The 16797-nt window shown below is 42.5% G+C and overlaps 1 protein-coding gene across 2 annotated transcripts in view; it reads right to left on the reverse strand.

Annotated features, from left to right (window-relative positions):
* Window positions 1-1735: 1735 nt before the first annotated feature.
* The window catches only part of rad17 (RAD17 checkpoint clamp loader component), a 77649-nt gene continuing 62587 nt past the window's right edge, over window positions 1736-16797 (reverse strand). For both annotated transcript variants that reach the window (XM_072516171.1, XM_072516170.1), the window contains exons 12-17: window positions 12385-12470; window positions 11945-12091; window positions 8794-8940; window positions 8044-8164; window positions 5910-5967; window positions 1736-2796 (exon numbers count right to left, since the gene is read on the reverse strand). In XM_072516171.1, the coding sequence (XP_072372272.1) occupies window positions 2541-2796; window positions 5910-5967; window positions 8044-8164; window positions 8794-8940; window positions 11945-12091; window positions 12385-12470 (815 nt within the window). In that variant the 3' untranslated portion in view covers window positions 1736-2540. The remainder of the gene's footprint in view (window positions 2797-5909; window positions 5968-8043; window positions 8165-8793; window positions 8941-11944; window positions 12092-12384; window positions 12471-16797) is intronic.

The following is a 16797-nucleotide window of genomic DNA, read 5'->3' on the forward strand; positions in this document are numbered from 1 at the left end:
AAGGAAAGTGGAAAGAAACTTCCGATACCTGGGGATTCAGATCGCTAGGAGCTGGGGAACCTTGCACAGACTTAATCTGACACGGTTGGTAGAACAAATGGAGGAGGACTTCAAGAGGTGGAACATGCAGCCTCTATCGCTGGCGGGCAGGTGCAAGCAATTAAGATGATGGTCCTCCCAAGGTTCTTATTTGTATTTCAATGTCTCCCTATACTAATCACCAAGACCTTTTTTAATAAAATAGACAGGAGCATCACGAGCTTCGTGTGGGCAGGGAATGTTCCGAGAGTAAGGAGGGGGTTCCTTCAGCGTAGTAGGGACAGAGGAGGATTGGCACTACCGAACTTGGGCGATTACTATTGGGCCGCCAATGTGGCAATGATACGTAAATGGATGATGGAGGGTGAGGGAGCGGCGTGGAAAAGACTGGAGAGAAAGTCCTGTAAAGGGACGAGTTTATAGGCGCTGGTGACGGCGCCGCTACCGATCTCACCTAAAAAGTTTACCACGAACCCGGTGGTGGCGGCAACATTGAATATCTGGGGACAGTGGAGGCGACAGAGAGGGGTGCGGGGAGCCCTGGTGGGGTCCCCAATCAGGAACAACCATAGGTTCGCCCCAGGAAGAATGGATGGAGGATTTCAGAGCTGGTACCAGTTGGGAATTAGGAGGGTGGGAGATTTATTTATAGATGGGACTTTTGCGAGCTTGGGAGCATTGGAGGAAAAGTATAAGTTGCCCCGGGGAAATTTCTTGAGATATATGCAGGTGAGGGCGTTTACTAGACAACAGGTGAGGGAATCTCCGTTGCTCCCGACACAGGGCATACAGAACAGGGTGCTTTCAGGGGTGTGGGTCGGAGAGGGCAAGGTGTCAGAGATTTACCGAGAGATGAGGGAAGAGGGGGAGGAGTCGGTGGGCGAACTAAAAGGAAAGTGGGAAGAAGAACTAGGGGAGGAGATAGAGGAGGGTATGTGGGCTGATGCCCTAAGCAGGGTAAATTCCTCTTCCTCATGCGCCAGGCTTAGCCTGATTCAATTTAAGGTGCTACATAGAGCACACATAACGGGAGCAAGATTGAGCAGGTTCTTTGGAGTGGAGGACAAATGTGGGAGGTGTGGCGGGAGCCCGGCAAACCACGCACATATGTTTTGGGCGTGCCCGGCACTGGAAGGGTATTGGAAGGGAGTGACGGGAGTGATTTCGCGGGTGGTGAAGGCCCGGGTCAAACCAGGCTGGGGGTTAGCTCTATTTGGAGTTGCGGAAGAGCCGGGAGTGCAGGAGGCGAAAGAGGCCGACGTTGTGGCCTTTGCGTCCCTAGTAGCCCGGCGCAGGATCCTACTCATGTGGAAGGAGGCGAAACCCCCCGGACTGGAGGCCTGGGTAAATGATATGGCAGGATTCATTAAACTGGAGCAGATAAAGTTTGCCCTGAGGATCGGCTCAAGGGTTCACCAGGCGCTGGCAGCCATTTCTCAACTACCTAGGGGAACGTTAGAGGGAAGACAGATGACCAGCAGCAGCAACCCAGGGGGAAGGGGTTTAGTTTAGTTTAGGTAAAAGATAAAGGGGTTTTGTTACTTGTGTATTGTTAAAAATTTCTGTATTGTTATTGTTGCGTTTGCTTTGTAAGAGGGGAAAAATTGTTGTTTGGGAAAAAAATTTCAATAAAACATATTTAAAAAAAAAAACATGAACAAAGATTGGACTTAGCTATTAAAAGTGATCAACCATATGAGAGGCAATTAGAAATGTTTATTGCAAACAACTCAAAACATAGTAAACCAAATATTGCTGTGTTCAATAAAAGGTTTAATGCAATTATAAAATGGGGCAACCCGATGGACTATGAACCTCTTAATATTGTGAATTCTACAACTAATAAAAAAGTATACATCATATTACAGCATAAATAATTCAGTGTTTTCAGGCTCAGATTGCTTTACAAGGAGTTTATGGCGTTTTGGTTACCAAAAACATTAAGTATAAATATAAATAGTATTTATATTTTTTTTTCAGTATCTTCATCTTTAGGCTTTATTTTTTCAAAAACAAACAGTTTAGAAATTTTTATTACAGAGCACTGTTGGTAAACTAGCTCAGTGAAATGAAGGCCAAACATTTTGCATGACATCAACAAAGGCGAAATTGAGAAAATAATTTTCATACTTGTGAGCGTTCAGCAAAACTCTACGGTCAAAATTAATTTCTGTACACAGTTTGCATAACAAATAGATTCCTTTGGTACAATAACTGAAATGAATGTTTCCAAAAGGTTTTCCGAGAAGCTGCAAAATCTCAATAGATCTTACTAGGCAATAGAGATGTGGGACAATTTTCAATGGTTCCACAACTCTGGGTGTGCTTGAGCAAACATTATTTTCACACACAGAATTTCAAGAACTGCTCCTCGTTACTGTGACTCTGGGAACACTCATTAATGAAAACTGTTTTGTGTCCACTATGTAAGCAGATTTCTAGCAATCTAAAAAAATAAATATTCATATACTTTTAACTTAGACCATAATAGAATTTCCACTTTAGTTGCTATCATATTCCTCTATGACCAACTCCTCCTCTTCTAGAGAGGATTGGGTTATGGTCGGTTGTGGTTGGCTACTTGGTAGGTCTCCTACACCAGACAGGCTTCCAGTGGTGGTTGAACATGTTGTTTGGGTCTCTGATGTTGCTGTCGGCTGGTCATGTGTTAATAGCCGAGGCTGGGAACAGTCTTCCACTTCATTATCTAACTCCAGAATACATGGATCCCGATCTGTTAAAGTCTCCAATGTTGACCTGAAAAATCCCCAAAATCATGACTGCCAATCATGAATGCTGTAACCATATAATTGGTGCACACATTGTAAATGTTGTGGCGTCTAATATGATGAGTCACTGCTCATACAAAAGTAAAGCCTTTCTCGTGACTTGCCCCATATCATTACAAAGTTCAGGTGTACAGGGAGTAAATCCAAATTGCATATTAGGACAAAGTTACTAGCCACAACACAGATCAATTAACTTGTAATGCTTAACTGGGTGATTCGACTCAATGAAACTGTATTATTGGCATTGATCCCATTGCTGTCAAGCATCAGAATAAAACTAAAGACTCCAGTCTTGCTTCTCGTGTGTCACTTTCAGTTTCAAATATTTACACTGCTTTTCTGGGGTGAAGCAGACCAGCTCCATAGTATAAACCCCTTAATCTCACACTTGGGTTGGGTCTGATTTAATAATCTCCTTGAACTTCAAACTTAAAAAAAAAGCATGACAGCAAATTTCCTGTGGTGGTCTTAACGTAAGCTGCGTGAAACAGTGTTCATAAGGGAGCAGTGTTAAAGATGTGTATTTTTAAGACCAAGTCCGAGTCCAATAAGATCTTCGTCAGAACTTAAATGGTAAAAATGTGGAGAAACGACTTCTTTTGCATCCTGTACTCTACCTTAACGTCAACTGGAGTTTAAATGTTGTTTGGTGAGGAGACTGGAACATTTGTGCCAGGGCAGAGAGACTGAGAATTAAATTACTAGCATTCTTTGCATCCGTTAAAAAGATATGGGTCGAGATTCTCCGACCCCCCGCTGGGTCGGAAAATCGCCAGGGGCTGGCGTGAATCCCGCCTCCGCCAGTTGCCGAATTCTCCGCCACCGGACATTTGGTGGGGGCGGGAATTGCGCCGCGCCGGTTGGCGGGCCCCCCCGCGCGATTCTCTGGCCCGGATGGGCCGAAGTCCCGCTGCTAAAATGCCTGTCCCGCCGGCGTGGATTGAACCACCTACCTTACCGGCGGGACAAGGCGGCGCGGGCGGGCTCCGGGGTCCTGGGGGGGGCGCGGGGCGATCTGGCCCTGGGGGGTGCCCCCACGGTGGCCTGGCCCGCGATTGGGGCCCACCGATCTGCGGGTGGGCGTGTGCCGTGGGGGCACTCTTTTCCTTCCGCCTTCGCCACGGTCTCCACCATGGCGGAGGCGGAAGAGACTCCCTCCACTGCGCATGCGCGGGAATGCCGTCAGCGGCCGCTAACGCTCCCGCGCATGCGCCGCCTGGAGATGTCATTTCCGTGCCAGCTGGCGGGGCACCAAAGGCCTTTCCCGCCAGCTGGCGGGGCGGAAATTCGTCCGGCGCAGGCCTAGCCCCTTGAGGTTGGGGCTCGGCCCCCAAAGATGCAGAGCATTCCGCACCTTTGGGGCGGCGCGGTGCCTGACTGATTTGCGCCGTTTTGGGCGTCAGTCGGCAGGCATGGCGCCAATACCGGAAGAATTTCGCCCATGAAATCTGGGCTATGGCGGACAAAATGCACTTCCGTGTATATTTTGAACATATTTTGGACAGATTGCCTACAGTGCTGTTGAGGACAAATCAGGGGATAAATTGTGTTCAAGGACTGAAGTATTACAGAATGCTTCAGCCTGCTGCTAAAGTGAAGCTGTTTTACTGAACTCCACAATATCTAACTCCATTAAATAAACACTGAAATCAGATTTGAATTACTGGTCTGCTGGCCTTTAAAAAAAATTCCAACTGTTGAAATCAATAAAGAGTAGGCAGCAGTGCAGCCTTGAGCATTTTGTTACTCGAGAGCTTCTCTGTTGCAACTGACTGATTTTGTTTATCTATCTCACTTTTTATACTAAAACTATGGAGAAATACAATTGTGTGATGTGTAATAAATTGGAGGAACACAATAAATTAACAAACTTCAAGGTCCAAGTGCTTCACAACCAATGAATAACTTTGACGTCTCATTGTTGTCATCATGTGGCAGCTAATTTATGCACCTTAATTTGTTTTTGATAATTAATACATTTTGACCAAGATATCTAAAGAATTAATCTGCTGTTACTGAAATAGTGCGATGGGATCTTTCCGCTTTCCTGAGCTGGCAGACAAAGCCTTGGTTTGAATGCCCTATTTGAAAGACAGTGCTTCATACAACACAACATTCCCTGACTGAAGGATCAACTTGGGTCAGGTTTAATGCTACAAGGCATAATTGCTCTGCATTCTTGAAATTAATGCATGGTTGGTTACAGGTCAGGGTGCAGATAACAACTCCAGCACAGATTGCAAGACTCCCAGTAATGCTAGAGGTTCCATTATTGACTTCACTTATTCGCTGCCTTTGGCATGTGGAGCAACCTCCCATACCAGCTGTAGTCTCCCAGTGGTGGCTGCCAAGCATTATTCAGGTGCCTTACTTTTACTCACATCAATGAGAACATTGAAAGCTGTGCGAGAAATCAGGCCAAGTTGATTTGCACTGTCCATGAAATTTAATTTAAAAATATATACTCTATACAAATGCCACTTGCAGCGTTTGAAAATTGTTGGCAATAGATTTCACCTCATTACTATGGTTGTTGCTATATAACTCTACACTGAACAACCAATATTCTTGCCAATAGTTCCGAAGTATACATATAATGCGTAAACATTTAGTGTTGAGAGCTGTAAAATACTCCTCTTTTTAAAAGTATTTTTCTGCAATTATAAATGAACCTGAAATACATTAGAGGCTGTTTAGCACAGGGCTAAATCGCTGGCTTTGAAAGCAGACCAAGGCAGGCCAGCAGCACGGTTCAATTCCCGTAACAGCCTCCGCGAACAGGCGCCGGAATGTGGCGACAAGGGGCTTTTCACAGTAACTTCATTTGAAGCCTACTTGTGACAATAAGCGATTTTCATATAATTTCATTTTCATTTTTTAACCGGAAAATGCAAGAATCCACAAATGCCCAAGAAAATCCAGAATTCTGAATCAGTTTCCCAACCACTAGAAATTAAAACAAAGCTAAATTATTTTAAACCGCAAACTTTTTCGGATAGAATGTACAGAATGATTTTAAAAATGACAACGACACCTTATACTCAACAAGGTCTTTATATTAGGAGGGAAATTTGAACATACCTAGTAGAGTATCTCTTGAAAGGAAACCTTCCCACATCTTGGATAAAATTTATTTGGGCTGTACAAGGATCAGAAAACGATTTGTAAATGTAACACAGATGAAATCATAACTTCATAAAACTGCAGTCACTCACTATTACATGAGGAATGAGCTTCCTCTACCTCATTTGTGATTTACTAGTTTTTTTCTTCTTCTTCAGCTTTCTTGAAGGCACTGGGTCGAAATTAAATAACACTATCTTTGGTCTGCGGAATAGTCCCAATGCCAGATTAGTGAGTGCTCATTTAAATTAGCCAGTGATTTGGGATTAACTGCTGCACAATCCCAAATAAACCTTGCTGATGAAGCAGACGTCACTTTTGGCCTGCAGTGATGCTGGCCTGATAAGAAGCTGGGACAGAAATAAATCAAGAGAAGTCTGAGTCGGGGCTCCCAGACTTAGTCTACTGTGAGATTTGGAACAGCCCATGTGGAAAGGGGCCCAAGAACTGGGTGGCATAGTGGGGGCAGCACAGTGGTTAGCACTGCTGCCTCACAGCTCCAGGATTCAATTCCGGTCTCGAGCGACTGCCCGCATGGAGTTTGCACTTTCTCCCTGTGTCTGCGTGGGTTTCCTCCGGGTCCTCCGGTTTCTTCCTACAGTCCAAAGATGTGCACAGTCCAAAGATGTGCACAGTCCAAAGGTGTGCACAGTCCAAAGGTGTGCACAGTCCAAAGGTGTGCACAGTCCAAAGGTGTGCACAGTCCAAAGGTGTGCACAGTCCAAAGGTGTGCACAGTCCAAAGGTGTGCACAGTCCAAAGGTGTGCACAGTCCAAAGGTGTGCACAGTCCAAAGGTGTGCACAGTCCAAAGGTGTGCACAGTCCAAAGGTGTGCACAGTCCAAAGGTGTGCACAGTCCAAAGGTGTGCACAGTCCAAAGGTGTGCACAGTCCAAAGGTGTGCACAGTCCAAAGGTGTGCACAGTCCAAAGATGTGCACAGTCCAAAGATGTGCAGCTTAGGTGGACTGGCCATGCTAAATTCCCCCTTTGTGTCCAAAAGGTGAGGTGGGGTTACTGGGTTACGGGGACAGGGCAGAGGAGTGGGCTTAAGTTGGGTGGCTCTTGGGCAGTACGGTGGCGCAGTGGTTAACACAACTGCCTCACGGCGCCGAGGTCCCAGGTTCGATCCCGGCTCTGGGTCACTGTCAGTGTGCAGTTTGCACATTCTCCCCATGTTTGCGTGGGTTTCGCCCCCACAACCCAATATGTGCAGGGTAGGTGGATTGGCCACAATAAATTGCCCCTTAATTGGAAAAAAATGAATTGCAAACTCTAAATTTATTTGAAAAAAAGTAAGGTGCTCTTTCCAAGTGCCGGTGCAGACCCAATGGGCCGAATGGCCTCCTCCTGCACTGTAAATTCTATGATAAAATCTCCAATCTTACCAAGGATAGTCAGCTGTGGTTCAATTAGGGGTATTGCAAGAAAACATCTTTTATGTTAGCATGTCAAACATTATAGCAAAACAGCGGAGAAAAACCAAAGGATTAACGCATTCACGTTACCAAGCAAGGGTCCTTTTGATAAGTTAAAGTTGAAAAAAAGTGAACTTTTCTGTCCATATACATGATTGTACAGTTGCAGTAGGCAGTTTCAGTATTCATCCTGTAGTTACTGCTTGAACTATTGCCCAATTTATTTTCTATTTAAGCAATACAATTTTGTGATGTTCACCAGACTATTAAGTGTACCAATTCCAAATTGGTTTAGAGAAGAGAGGTGGAAGACAGTAGAATCTGCCAATACATTGGGAAATGTACTGCCCAATTAATTAGTTGCAGGATATTGTCTCATCTTGTCTAAGTTTATTTACAATGCTTCGAACTGCATGCAAGTTTCAACTTGAACATTTCTTCAAGTATAATCTCTGCAAGTCAACATTGAGCAACACAATCAAAAAAAAAAAAACACTTGTATCCTCTGCATTTGAAAATTTTGCTAAAGAAATTGCAAGTGGCAATTAAAAATAATAATTGTATGATTTTCCCCAAACACGCACATACAGCAACTGACAAACCTGGTTGGTTCTGACCTGCTTTCAAATGCATTACTAAAACAAATATCGATGATGGTTTATATTCTGCTTCTTACCTTGATTTCTCATGGGGTTTGTCAGCAGAGCAAGATATGGCAGCAGCTGTGTCTGAAGGCAAAATGGTGCCAAACAGAACTGTGAAAAAAATCCTTTTGCTGCAAGACAGTTTTCTTTATACTGAAACAATAGACAAACAAGAACTTTTTAAAGTTTCAATAACAACTTTAAAATAGTTTATACTGCAAAGCAACACAACTGAGGAATTCATTAAAGGAAGTTGTCTTAACAGGTACATTATTTGTATCATCCGAGTTTCTCAGTTAAACAACAATGTTCGATTTGAAATGAAAAGGCTGGCACAAATGTTGTAAATAAATCTCTTAGAAACAAGTTCCAGACAAACACTGCAGTTCTTCCAGAACAGAAAATAAATAAATCAAGGTTTGTGACTCATACATATATGTTTCTTAGAGGTACAAGGTGCTTCTTGCTTTTGAGAGCAGAATACAGCAAGCCTATTTTGGCAGTGAAACAGTCAGTCATTCCTCCGGAAGCAATGGATTTGGTGTTATTGTACTGAGGTACAGTGAAAAGTATTGTTCTGCGTACAGTCCAGACAGATGGTTCCATACATGAAAAAAATAGGACATATAATAAATACACAATGTAAATACATAGGCATCGGGTGAAGCATAAGGAGTGTGGTACAGAGTGTAGAATGCACTATTTTATCCCTAAAAGAATTAACCCAGCTGATCAGTATCTGGATAATCACTACCAGTCAGCCAAAAGAATTCCAATCATACCTTTTTACTGATCGACAGCCACTGTGGTTTGTGTAAAGGTTTGAAACCAGCTCCTCCTTTACAATTAGCCCGAGCTCGAGCTTTGTTGGCATGAATCAATCCTCGTGCAGCCACAGACGCACTATATTTTTGCAATGTCGAACGATGCTATGAAAGTCGTATAGAATGTTCAGAAAAAAGTTTATTAAAACTTGGTATAAGAAAGGACCATAAACATGACCAATACTCTTAGCATGTGTGGAAATTATAATTTTGCAGAAGCATAAACTAATACAGCATAGGACGCCATGTGACCTGTTGAATGTCAGCTCTCTCTGAAAAGCAGTTGAGTTCGCCCCACTCTTCTCCTAAAGTCCTGACAATTTCTTTCCTTTGAGTATTTATCCAACTCCCTTTTGAAGACGAGTATTCAATGTGCATTCATGACCCTGTCAGTCAGTGCATTCCAGATTCTAACCACCTGTTGCATATCAAAGGTTTCCCTCATGTTGCCTCTGGTCCTTTATCAGTTTGAATCTGTGCCCTCTGGTTCCAGACACTTCAGCCACAGGGAGCTCCTCTTTATTTACTCTAACTAAATCTTCTTGATTTTAAACACCTTTATTAAATCTCTTCTTAACCTTTTCTGTTCGAAGGAGAGCAACCCCAACTTTTCCAATCCATCCACATATATCTAATCCCTCATTGCTGGAACTATTCTTGTAAATTTCTTGAATCATAGACAGTTTGTGGCACAGAAGTAAGCCACTTAGCCTATTGAGTCTGTGCCAGATTTTCTGCACCTTCCCCAAAGACTTCACATCTTTCTGAAGGTGTGGTGCCAAGAACTGGACACAATACATCAGCTGGGACTGAACTGCCGTTTTACACAGATTTAATTGAAAACTTTGTGTTTTGTACTCTATGTCTCTATACATAAAGCCCAGGATTCAAGAAGGGTGGTACGGTAGCACAGTGGTTAGCACCGTTGCTTCGATTCCCACTTCGGTCATTGTCTGTGGGGAGTCTGCATGTTCTCCCAGTGTCTGCGTGGGTTTCCTCCGGGTGCTCCGGTTTCTTCCCACATGTCCCAAAAGACTGCTTGTTAGGTGAACTGGACGTTCTGAATTCTCTCTGTGTACCCGAACGGGCCCCGGAGTGTGGCGACGAGGGGATTTTCACAGTAACTTCATTGCAGTGATAATGTAAGCCTACTTATGACAATAATGAAGATTATCAAATGCTTCATTATGGCTTTGTTAACCTTCTCTGCTACATTCAAAGATTTGTGCACCACCACCTTGGGATTTTTGTTTCTACACCCAACTTAAAATTCTCTTGCCAACAAACAAAGCACTTAATCTGCTTTCTGATTCATTTGGAAATATGCCCTTGAAAGCAGTGTCAGAGGCAGATACAACCTGTCACGGCATCAAATTAGACAACAACTAGAGTTAACAAATATGAGAAAGAAATTCAAATGCCAAATGAATAAACAACCAAGTTGGAACTCTATTTTTATTTTATAAACTTTTTTCAAATTTAGAGTACCCAATTCATTTTTTCCAATTAAGGGGCAATTTAGCGTGGCCAATCCAACTAGCCTGCACATCTTTGGGTTGTGGGGGCGAAACCCACGCAAACACGGGGAGAATGTGAAAACTCCACACGGACAGTGACCCAGAGCCAGGATTGAACCCTGGGACCTCGGCGCCTTGAGGCAGCTGGGCTCACCCACTGTGCCACCGTGCTGCTCGAACTCTAATTTCTTAAGGGAACTTGGAAAGAACACAGTTTTGAAATGGAGATACGTATTTAGGCTTGTTGATAAAAATTGCCAAAATTAAAACGTATATTTGTCTCAGCCCATATTTTGGAAGTACAAGTCCTTGTTGGGGTATGGCTTCACAGGTCTTTGTGAAAAGGATCTGACCAACTGTTTTCTTTGGGGGGGGTGGGGGGTGGGGGGGGGGGGGGGGGGAAGAGAGGAGAGACAGAAACGAGCCACTCTGTCACAATGGCAACATTCAAATGATGAAATTGACTCAACTTTTAAAAAAAATTTAGAGCACCCAATTATTTTCTTTCCAATTAAGAGGCAATTTAGCGTGGCCAATCCACCTAACCTGCACATCTTTTGGGTTGTGGGGGTGAAACCCACACAGACATGGGGAGAATGTGCAAACTCCATACGGACAGTGAACCTGGGTCCTCAGCGGCGCAGTCCCAGTGCTCACCACTGCGCCACCGTGCTGCCCAAAATGACTCAATTTAATGTGTCATTAGACGGCAAACAAATGGGAAAAAAGGTTGGGTTTGTCATGTTTTATTTTTGTTATTTTTTTTTTTTTAAAGTGATAAACATAGAACATACAGTGCAAAAGGAGGCCATTCGGCCCATCGAGTCTGCACTGACCCACTTAAGCCCTCACTTCCACCCTATCCCCATAACCCAATAACCCCTCCTACCCTTTTTGGTCACTAAGGACAATTTAGCATGGCTAATCCACCTAACCAGCACATCTTTGGACTGTGGGAGGAAACCCACGCAATCACAGGGAGAACGTGCAGACAGTGACCCAGTGGGGAATCGAACCTGGGACCCACAGTGCTATCCACTTGTGCTACCGTGCTTTCAAATAAGATTTGGAAAAGTATATTTGAACTTTGGAGTTTGAAAGCAAAGTGTATTCAAAAAAAGTAACTTATTTGAAAAACCCCCAGATATGGTTAAGTTGTTTACCCAAAGTTTGAAACCAGTAATTCATTAAGCCTGAGTAATTGATATTATGAAGTAACTAAAAGAGGGGGCCACACTGAACCTTACTCAAGTTCCTCTTGAATTTTGAAACGTATTTCCCTCGTTATTATGAGCAACAAATGAATAAGTAATGCACACTGGATCTGAATGCAGGAGAGCAACTCCCTCCCTTACATTTCAAGTATCGCAATGATTTGCTACTCAAGCAAATTACCATGGTGTTGCTCATGTATCGTTTTGCTGATCAGTTTGCAAATCAGTGGGCTGATTTAGCACAGTGGGCTAAATAGCTGGCTTGTAATGCAGAACAAGGCCAGCAGCGAGGGTTCAATTCCCGTACTGGCCTCCCCGAACAGGCGCCGGAATGTGGTGACGACAAGCTTTATTAGGAGCGACAATATTGTTACTTACATTCCAATCTACTGTTAAGAAGTCTGCATCACTTAAATATTCACTAGCCCGAACAATATCCTCTATGTCATTGAAGAAATCAAGATAATTTTGATGAAGATAAAGATTGAACAGTTCCTCAGACATGTGCGAATTCTCAATCACCTCCTGAAATGCAAATCAGATATAAAAACATAATTAAAAATATGGATGAAATGCTAACCTATTGTTTTACTAATTTTGCCAACTTAGTCTTGTTCAAGTCAGTGTTCTTCCAACAAGATGTTCTACAAGTTGGTGAACAGTCACGAGCCTCCTTAAGCAATATTGTGTCCTAAATGCCTACACTGCAAAGCTGAGATGAAGTGCTGACAATGCCGAAGATTTGAATTGCCAAACACAGAAATAATGCTAAGCACATGAATATTTGGTACCACCCCCCTGCCCAGAATTAATCTTACCTCAGGGTTTACCAGAAGTGGATCTCTCTCATGTTCCGATAAATGGATTGGTAATGGATTCAAATCCAAATCATTAGGCAGTTCTCCTGAAAAATTAAATTTCTGTTTATTTATGATTGATCAGTTTTTATTCACAAACTGTGCTGGGATAGCAACTGTAAAAGCACCATTTCTGAAACTGCAAAAGCCGTGTTTCTGAACACAAATATTTGAATAAACTCCCTATCCCTGTAACTATTTTCTTCCTTAAAATCCTCTGGGATTTTCTGCCATTGTCAGTGTAGAAACCAACTTAGCATGGCCAATCCACCTAACCTGCAGATCTTTGGACTGTGGGAGGAAACCCAATCAGACACGGGGAGACTATTTTCTAATACACCTGATACGTAATAGCGTAAATATTAAACCCCAGTTTTTTACCTATTTTAAATTAAGGATTTCTGCACTCTCATAACCTCAGGTCATTTTAAAACATAGCTTCAACAGAATGCAGAAACAGCATAATTAATTAGAGATTAAAACGGCATTCTTATTCAGCTAACAAATACTTTTGCAAGATAATGTGCCACTAAGCAATCCAAGGACAGGGCAGGCTCCATGACAACACCACAGCAAACCTAAAGGCGCTATTGTCCTAACAGTCAAGTCAGCAAGAAATCAGTTCAAGCTGCTTGCGATAACGGCACAGAATTGCATTCCATAACACATACAAGAAACATTTCAAGTTAATGTTTCATATTAAAGACAGACAGCGAACTGTCAAATCAAACTTATTTGATTCTAACCCAAACCAATTAGGATTACATAGGGGTGTCGATAGATGGCTAAAGACTGATATGATTTAGTATAACCATGATAGATCGTACGGCCATTTTCCATTCCTGAATCAATCTATACTTTGACCGAACTATTCACTGTCTCTATCTTTCATACTTTCACTTTCCAACTCTGACTCTTGAAGTACAAGCTGTTTTGCCATAAGCAAGAAAATCATTTTTGTATTATTTGAAAGTTATATTGTCTACAAATTGCTTCTCTTTGAGTCCTTTTGCTAGCTGGACTTATTAGAGAATAAGATTTAAGTGATTCTCAATTGTAATCAACTAGAGTCAATAAAACGATTCTTATTTGCACCCAAGAAGCGTTAACTCAAATTTCTACTGAGTTTTAGTGTTCGCAAGTGCCACTAGATCTGCATGGTAGATCTCTACAGTCAGTCCTGCCTGAGAGAGAGATAGATAAGTGATCATCTGATGTAATATCAATGTGGTTAGTTGCCAGTTTGCTAACACTCCTGTGAAACATCTAGGGATGTTTTACCGTATTAAAACTGTTCTACAAATCAACATTTTATTTTGTTGTGTCCTTAATGAAATGCACCATAGATTGTCGGCCAAAATAAATAAATCATAAACCAAAATGCTGTACATTATAAACAAATCACAGATGATTATTTTATTGAACTCTTTTTATAATGACAATAAGTTGGGAGCTGGTGGTATAGTCGTATGATTACTAGAGGAGTGCCAAAAATCCAGGATAATTGTGTGATAACATGTGGCAGCTGGGGGAATTTAAATCAACCAATAAAATCAGGAATTAAAGTCAGTAATGCTGGCCATGAAACTCATCATTAATTGTCATAAAATAAAACAATCTGGATCACTAATTGGCAGTATGGTGGCACAGTGGTTAGCACACTGCTTCAAAGCACCAGGCACCCGGGTTTGATGCCAGCCTTGGGTGGCTGTCTGTGTGGAGTTTGCACGTTCTCGCTGTGTCTGATTGGGTTTCCTCCCACAGTCCAAAGATGCGCAGGTTAGGTGGATTGGCTGTGCAGTTAAGGTGGATTGGCCATGCTAAGTTATCCCTTAGTGTCCAGAGATATGCAGTTTAGGTTACGAGGATAGGGTGGGGTAGGTAGGGGAGTGCACCTGGGTAGTGTGTTCTTTCAGAGGATCGGTGCAGACTCGATGGGCCACACTGTAGGGATTCTATGATACATGCGAAGGAGTTAGGATCAGAAATTTGCAAATGTTTTTCTAGATGTATACGGGTATGATATAGTCAAAACTATGGAGACGTGACTGCAGGATGACCAGGGATGGAACTGAATGTCCAGGGGTATTTAGGGCGGAGAGGCAAAAAGAAAAAGGCCGTTGGATTGCTGGTTAAAGAGAAAATTAACGCAATAGTGAGGAAGGATATTAGCTCTGACAATGTGGAATCTATATGGATTGAGCTGAGAAACACCAAGCGGCAAAAAACATTAGTAGGGGTGGTATACAGACCCTCAAACTGTAGTGGTGATATTGAGAATGGCATTAAACAAGAAATTAGAGACGTATGCAATAAAGAAATATCTGTAATTATGGGTGATTTTAATCTGCATATAGATTGAGAAAAATCAAATTAGTCACAATGCCGTAGAGGAGGAATTCCTGGAGTGTATACGGGATGGTTTACTGGACCAATATGTTTAGGAACCAAAGAAAGAACAGGCCATCTTAAACTGGGTATTGTGCAATGGGAATGGAATCATTGACAATCAAGTTATGTTAGACCCCTTGGGGATGTGCACCATAACATGATAGAATTCTTCATCCAGGTGGAGAGTGACGTAGTTGTTTCTGAGACTTGGCTCCTGAATCAAAATAAAGGAAACTACGATGGTATGAGGTGCAAATTGGCTGTGATGGATTGGAGAACATTACTTAAATGGATGACGGTGGAAAGGCAATGGCAAACATTCAAGGAGCGCATGCGTGAACTGCAACAACTGATCATTCCTGTCCAACACAAAAGTGAAATGGGAAAGGTGGCCAACCATGGTCAACAAGGGAAATTTGAGATAGTATTAGGTCCAGGGACGAAGCCCCCTTCACCAAGAAAAACAACAGACCTGAGGATTGGGAGCAGTTTAGATTTCAACAAAGGAGAACTGAGGGATTGATTAAGAAGGGGAAAATAGAGTACGAGAGTAAGCTTTGGCGGGGAATATAAAAACTGACTAAAAGTTTCTGTAGATATGTGAAGAGAAAAAGATTGGTGAAGACAAACAGAGGTCCCCTCAAGTCAGAAACAGGGAAATTTATAATGGGGAACAAAAAAATTGGCTGACCAATTAAATATATACTTTAGTTCTGTCTTCACAAAGGAGGACACAAATGACATACCAGAAATGTATGTTTAGCACAGAGCTAAATCGCTGGCTTTGAAAGCAGACCAAGGCAGGCCAGTGGCACGGTTCAATTCCCGTACCAGCCTCCCCGAACAGGCGCCGGAATGTGGTGACTAGGAGCTTTTCACAGTAACTTAATTTGAAGCCTACTTGTGACAATAAGTGATTTTCATTTTCAAATGTTGGGAACACAGGGTTTAGTGAGACTGAGGAACTGAGTGAGATCAGTATTAGTAGAGAAATTGTGTTGGGGAAATTGATGGGATTGAAGGCCGATAAATCCCCAGGGCTGGATAATCTACATATCAGAGTACTTAAGGAAGTGGCCCTAGAAATAGTGGATGTACTGGTGGTATAGAATCCAAGATTCTACAGACTCAAGAACAGCTCCTGCAAGCCGCAGGTCGGTCTTGGGGAAAATTCCAGAATCCATTATCAAAGATTCTATAGCAGAACACTTGGAAAACAGTGGCAGGATTGGACAGAGTCAGCATGGATTTATGAAAGGGAACTCATGCTTGTCAAATCTATTGGATTGGTATATCTGGATTTCCAGAAAGCTTTTGACAAGGTGCCACACAAAAGGTTGCTGCATAAGATAAGGATGCATGGCGTTAAGGGTACAATGGTCGCATGGACAGAGGATTTGTTAATTAATAGAAAGCAAAGAGTGGGGATTAATGGGTGTTTCTCTGGTTGGCAATCAGCAGCTAATGATAATAATAATAATAATAATAATAATAATAATAATAATAATAATAATAATCGCTTATTGTCACAAGTAAGCTTCAACGAAGTTACTGTGAAAAGCCCCTAGTCGCCACATTCCGGCGACTAGGGGCCCCTATTACTAACACAGCGGGCTAAACAGCTGGCATATAATGCAGAACAATGCCAGCAGCGCGGGTTCAATTCCCGTACCGGCCTCCCCGAACAAGTGCTGGGATGTGGCGACTAGGGGCTTTTCACACTAACTTCATTCATTGAAGCCTACTTGTGATAATAAGCGATTATTATTATCTGTTTCAGTGTTATTTGGTAATCTACACATGTTAAACAAGCTTTCCAACGATTCAAAGGGGAAATATTTTTACCGCATTATTCCCTGTAATGATCACTCAGAGGATGCAAGTGACGTTTTTGTTCATTCACTATCCAGTTAAACATGGGAAAAGCTGAAACCATTGTGCAGAATTCTCCAATTTTGAGACAAGAGCGAGGGTGGGTGGCTC

The sequence above is a fragment of the Scyliorhinus torazame genome, chromosome 9, assembly GCF_047496885.1.
Source record: "Scyliorhinus torazame isolate Kashiwa2021f chromosome 9, sScyTor2.1, whole genome shotgun sequence".
NCBI classification, from domain to species: domain Eukaryota; kingdom Metazoa; phylum Chordata; class Chondrichthyes; order Carcharhiniformes; family Scyliorhinidae; genus Scyliorhinus; species Scyliorhinus torazame.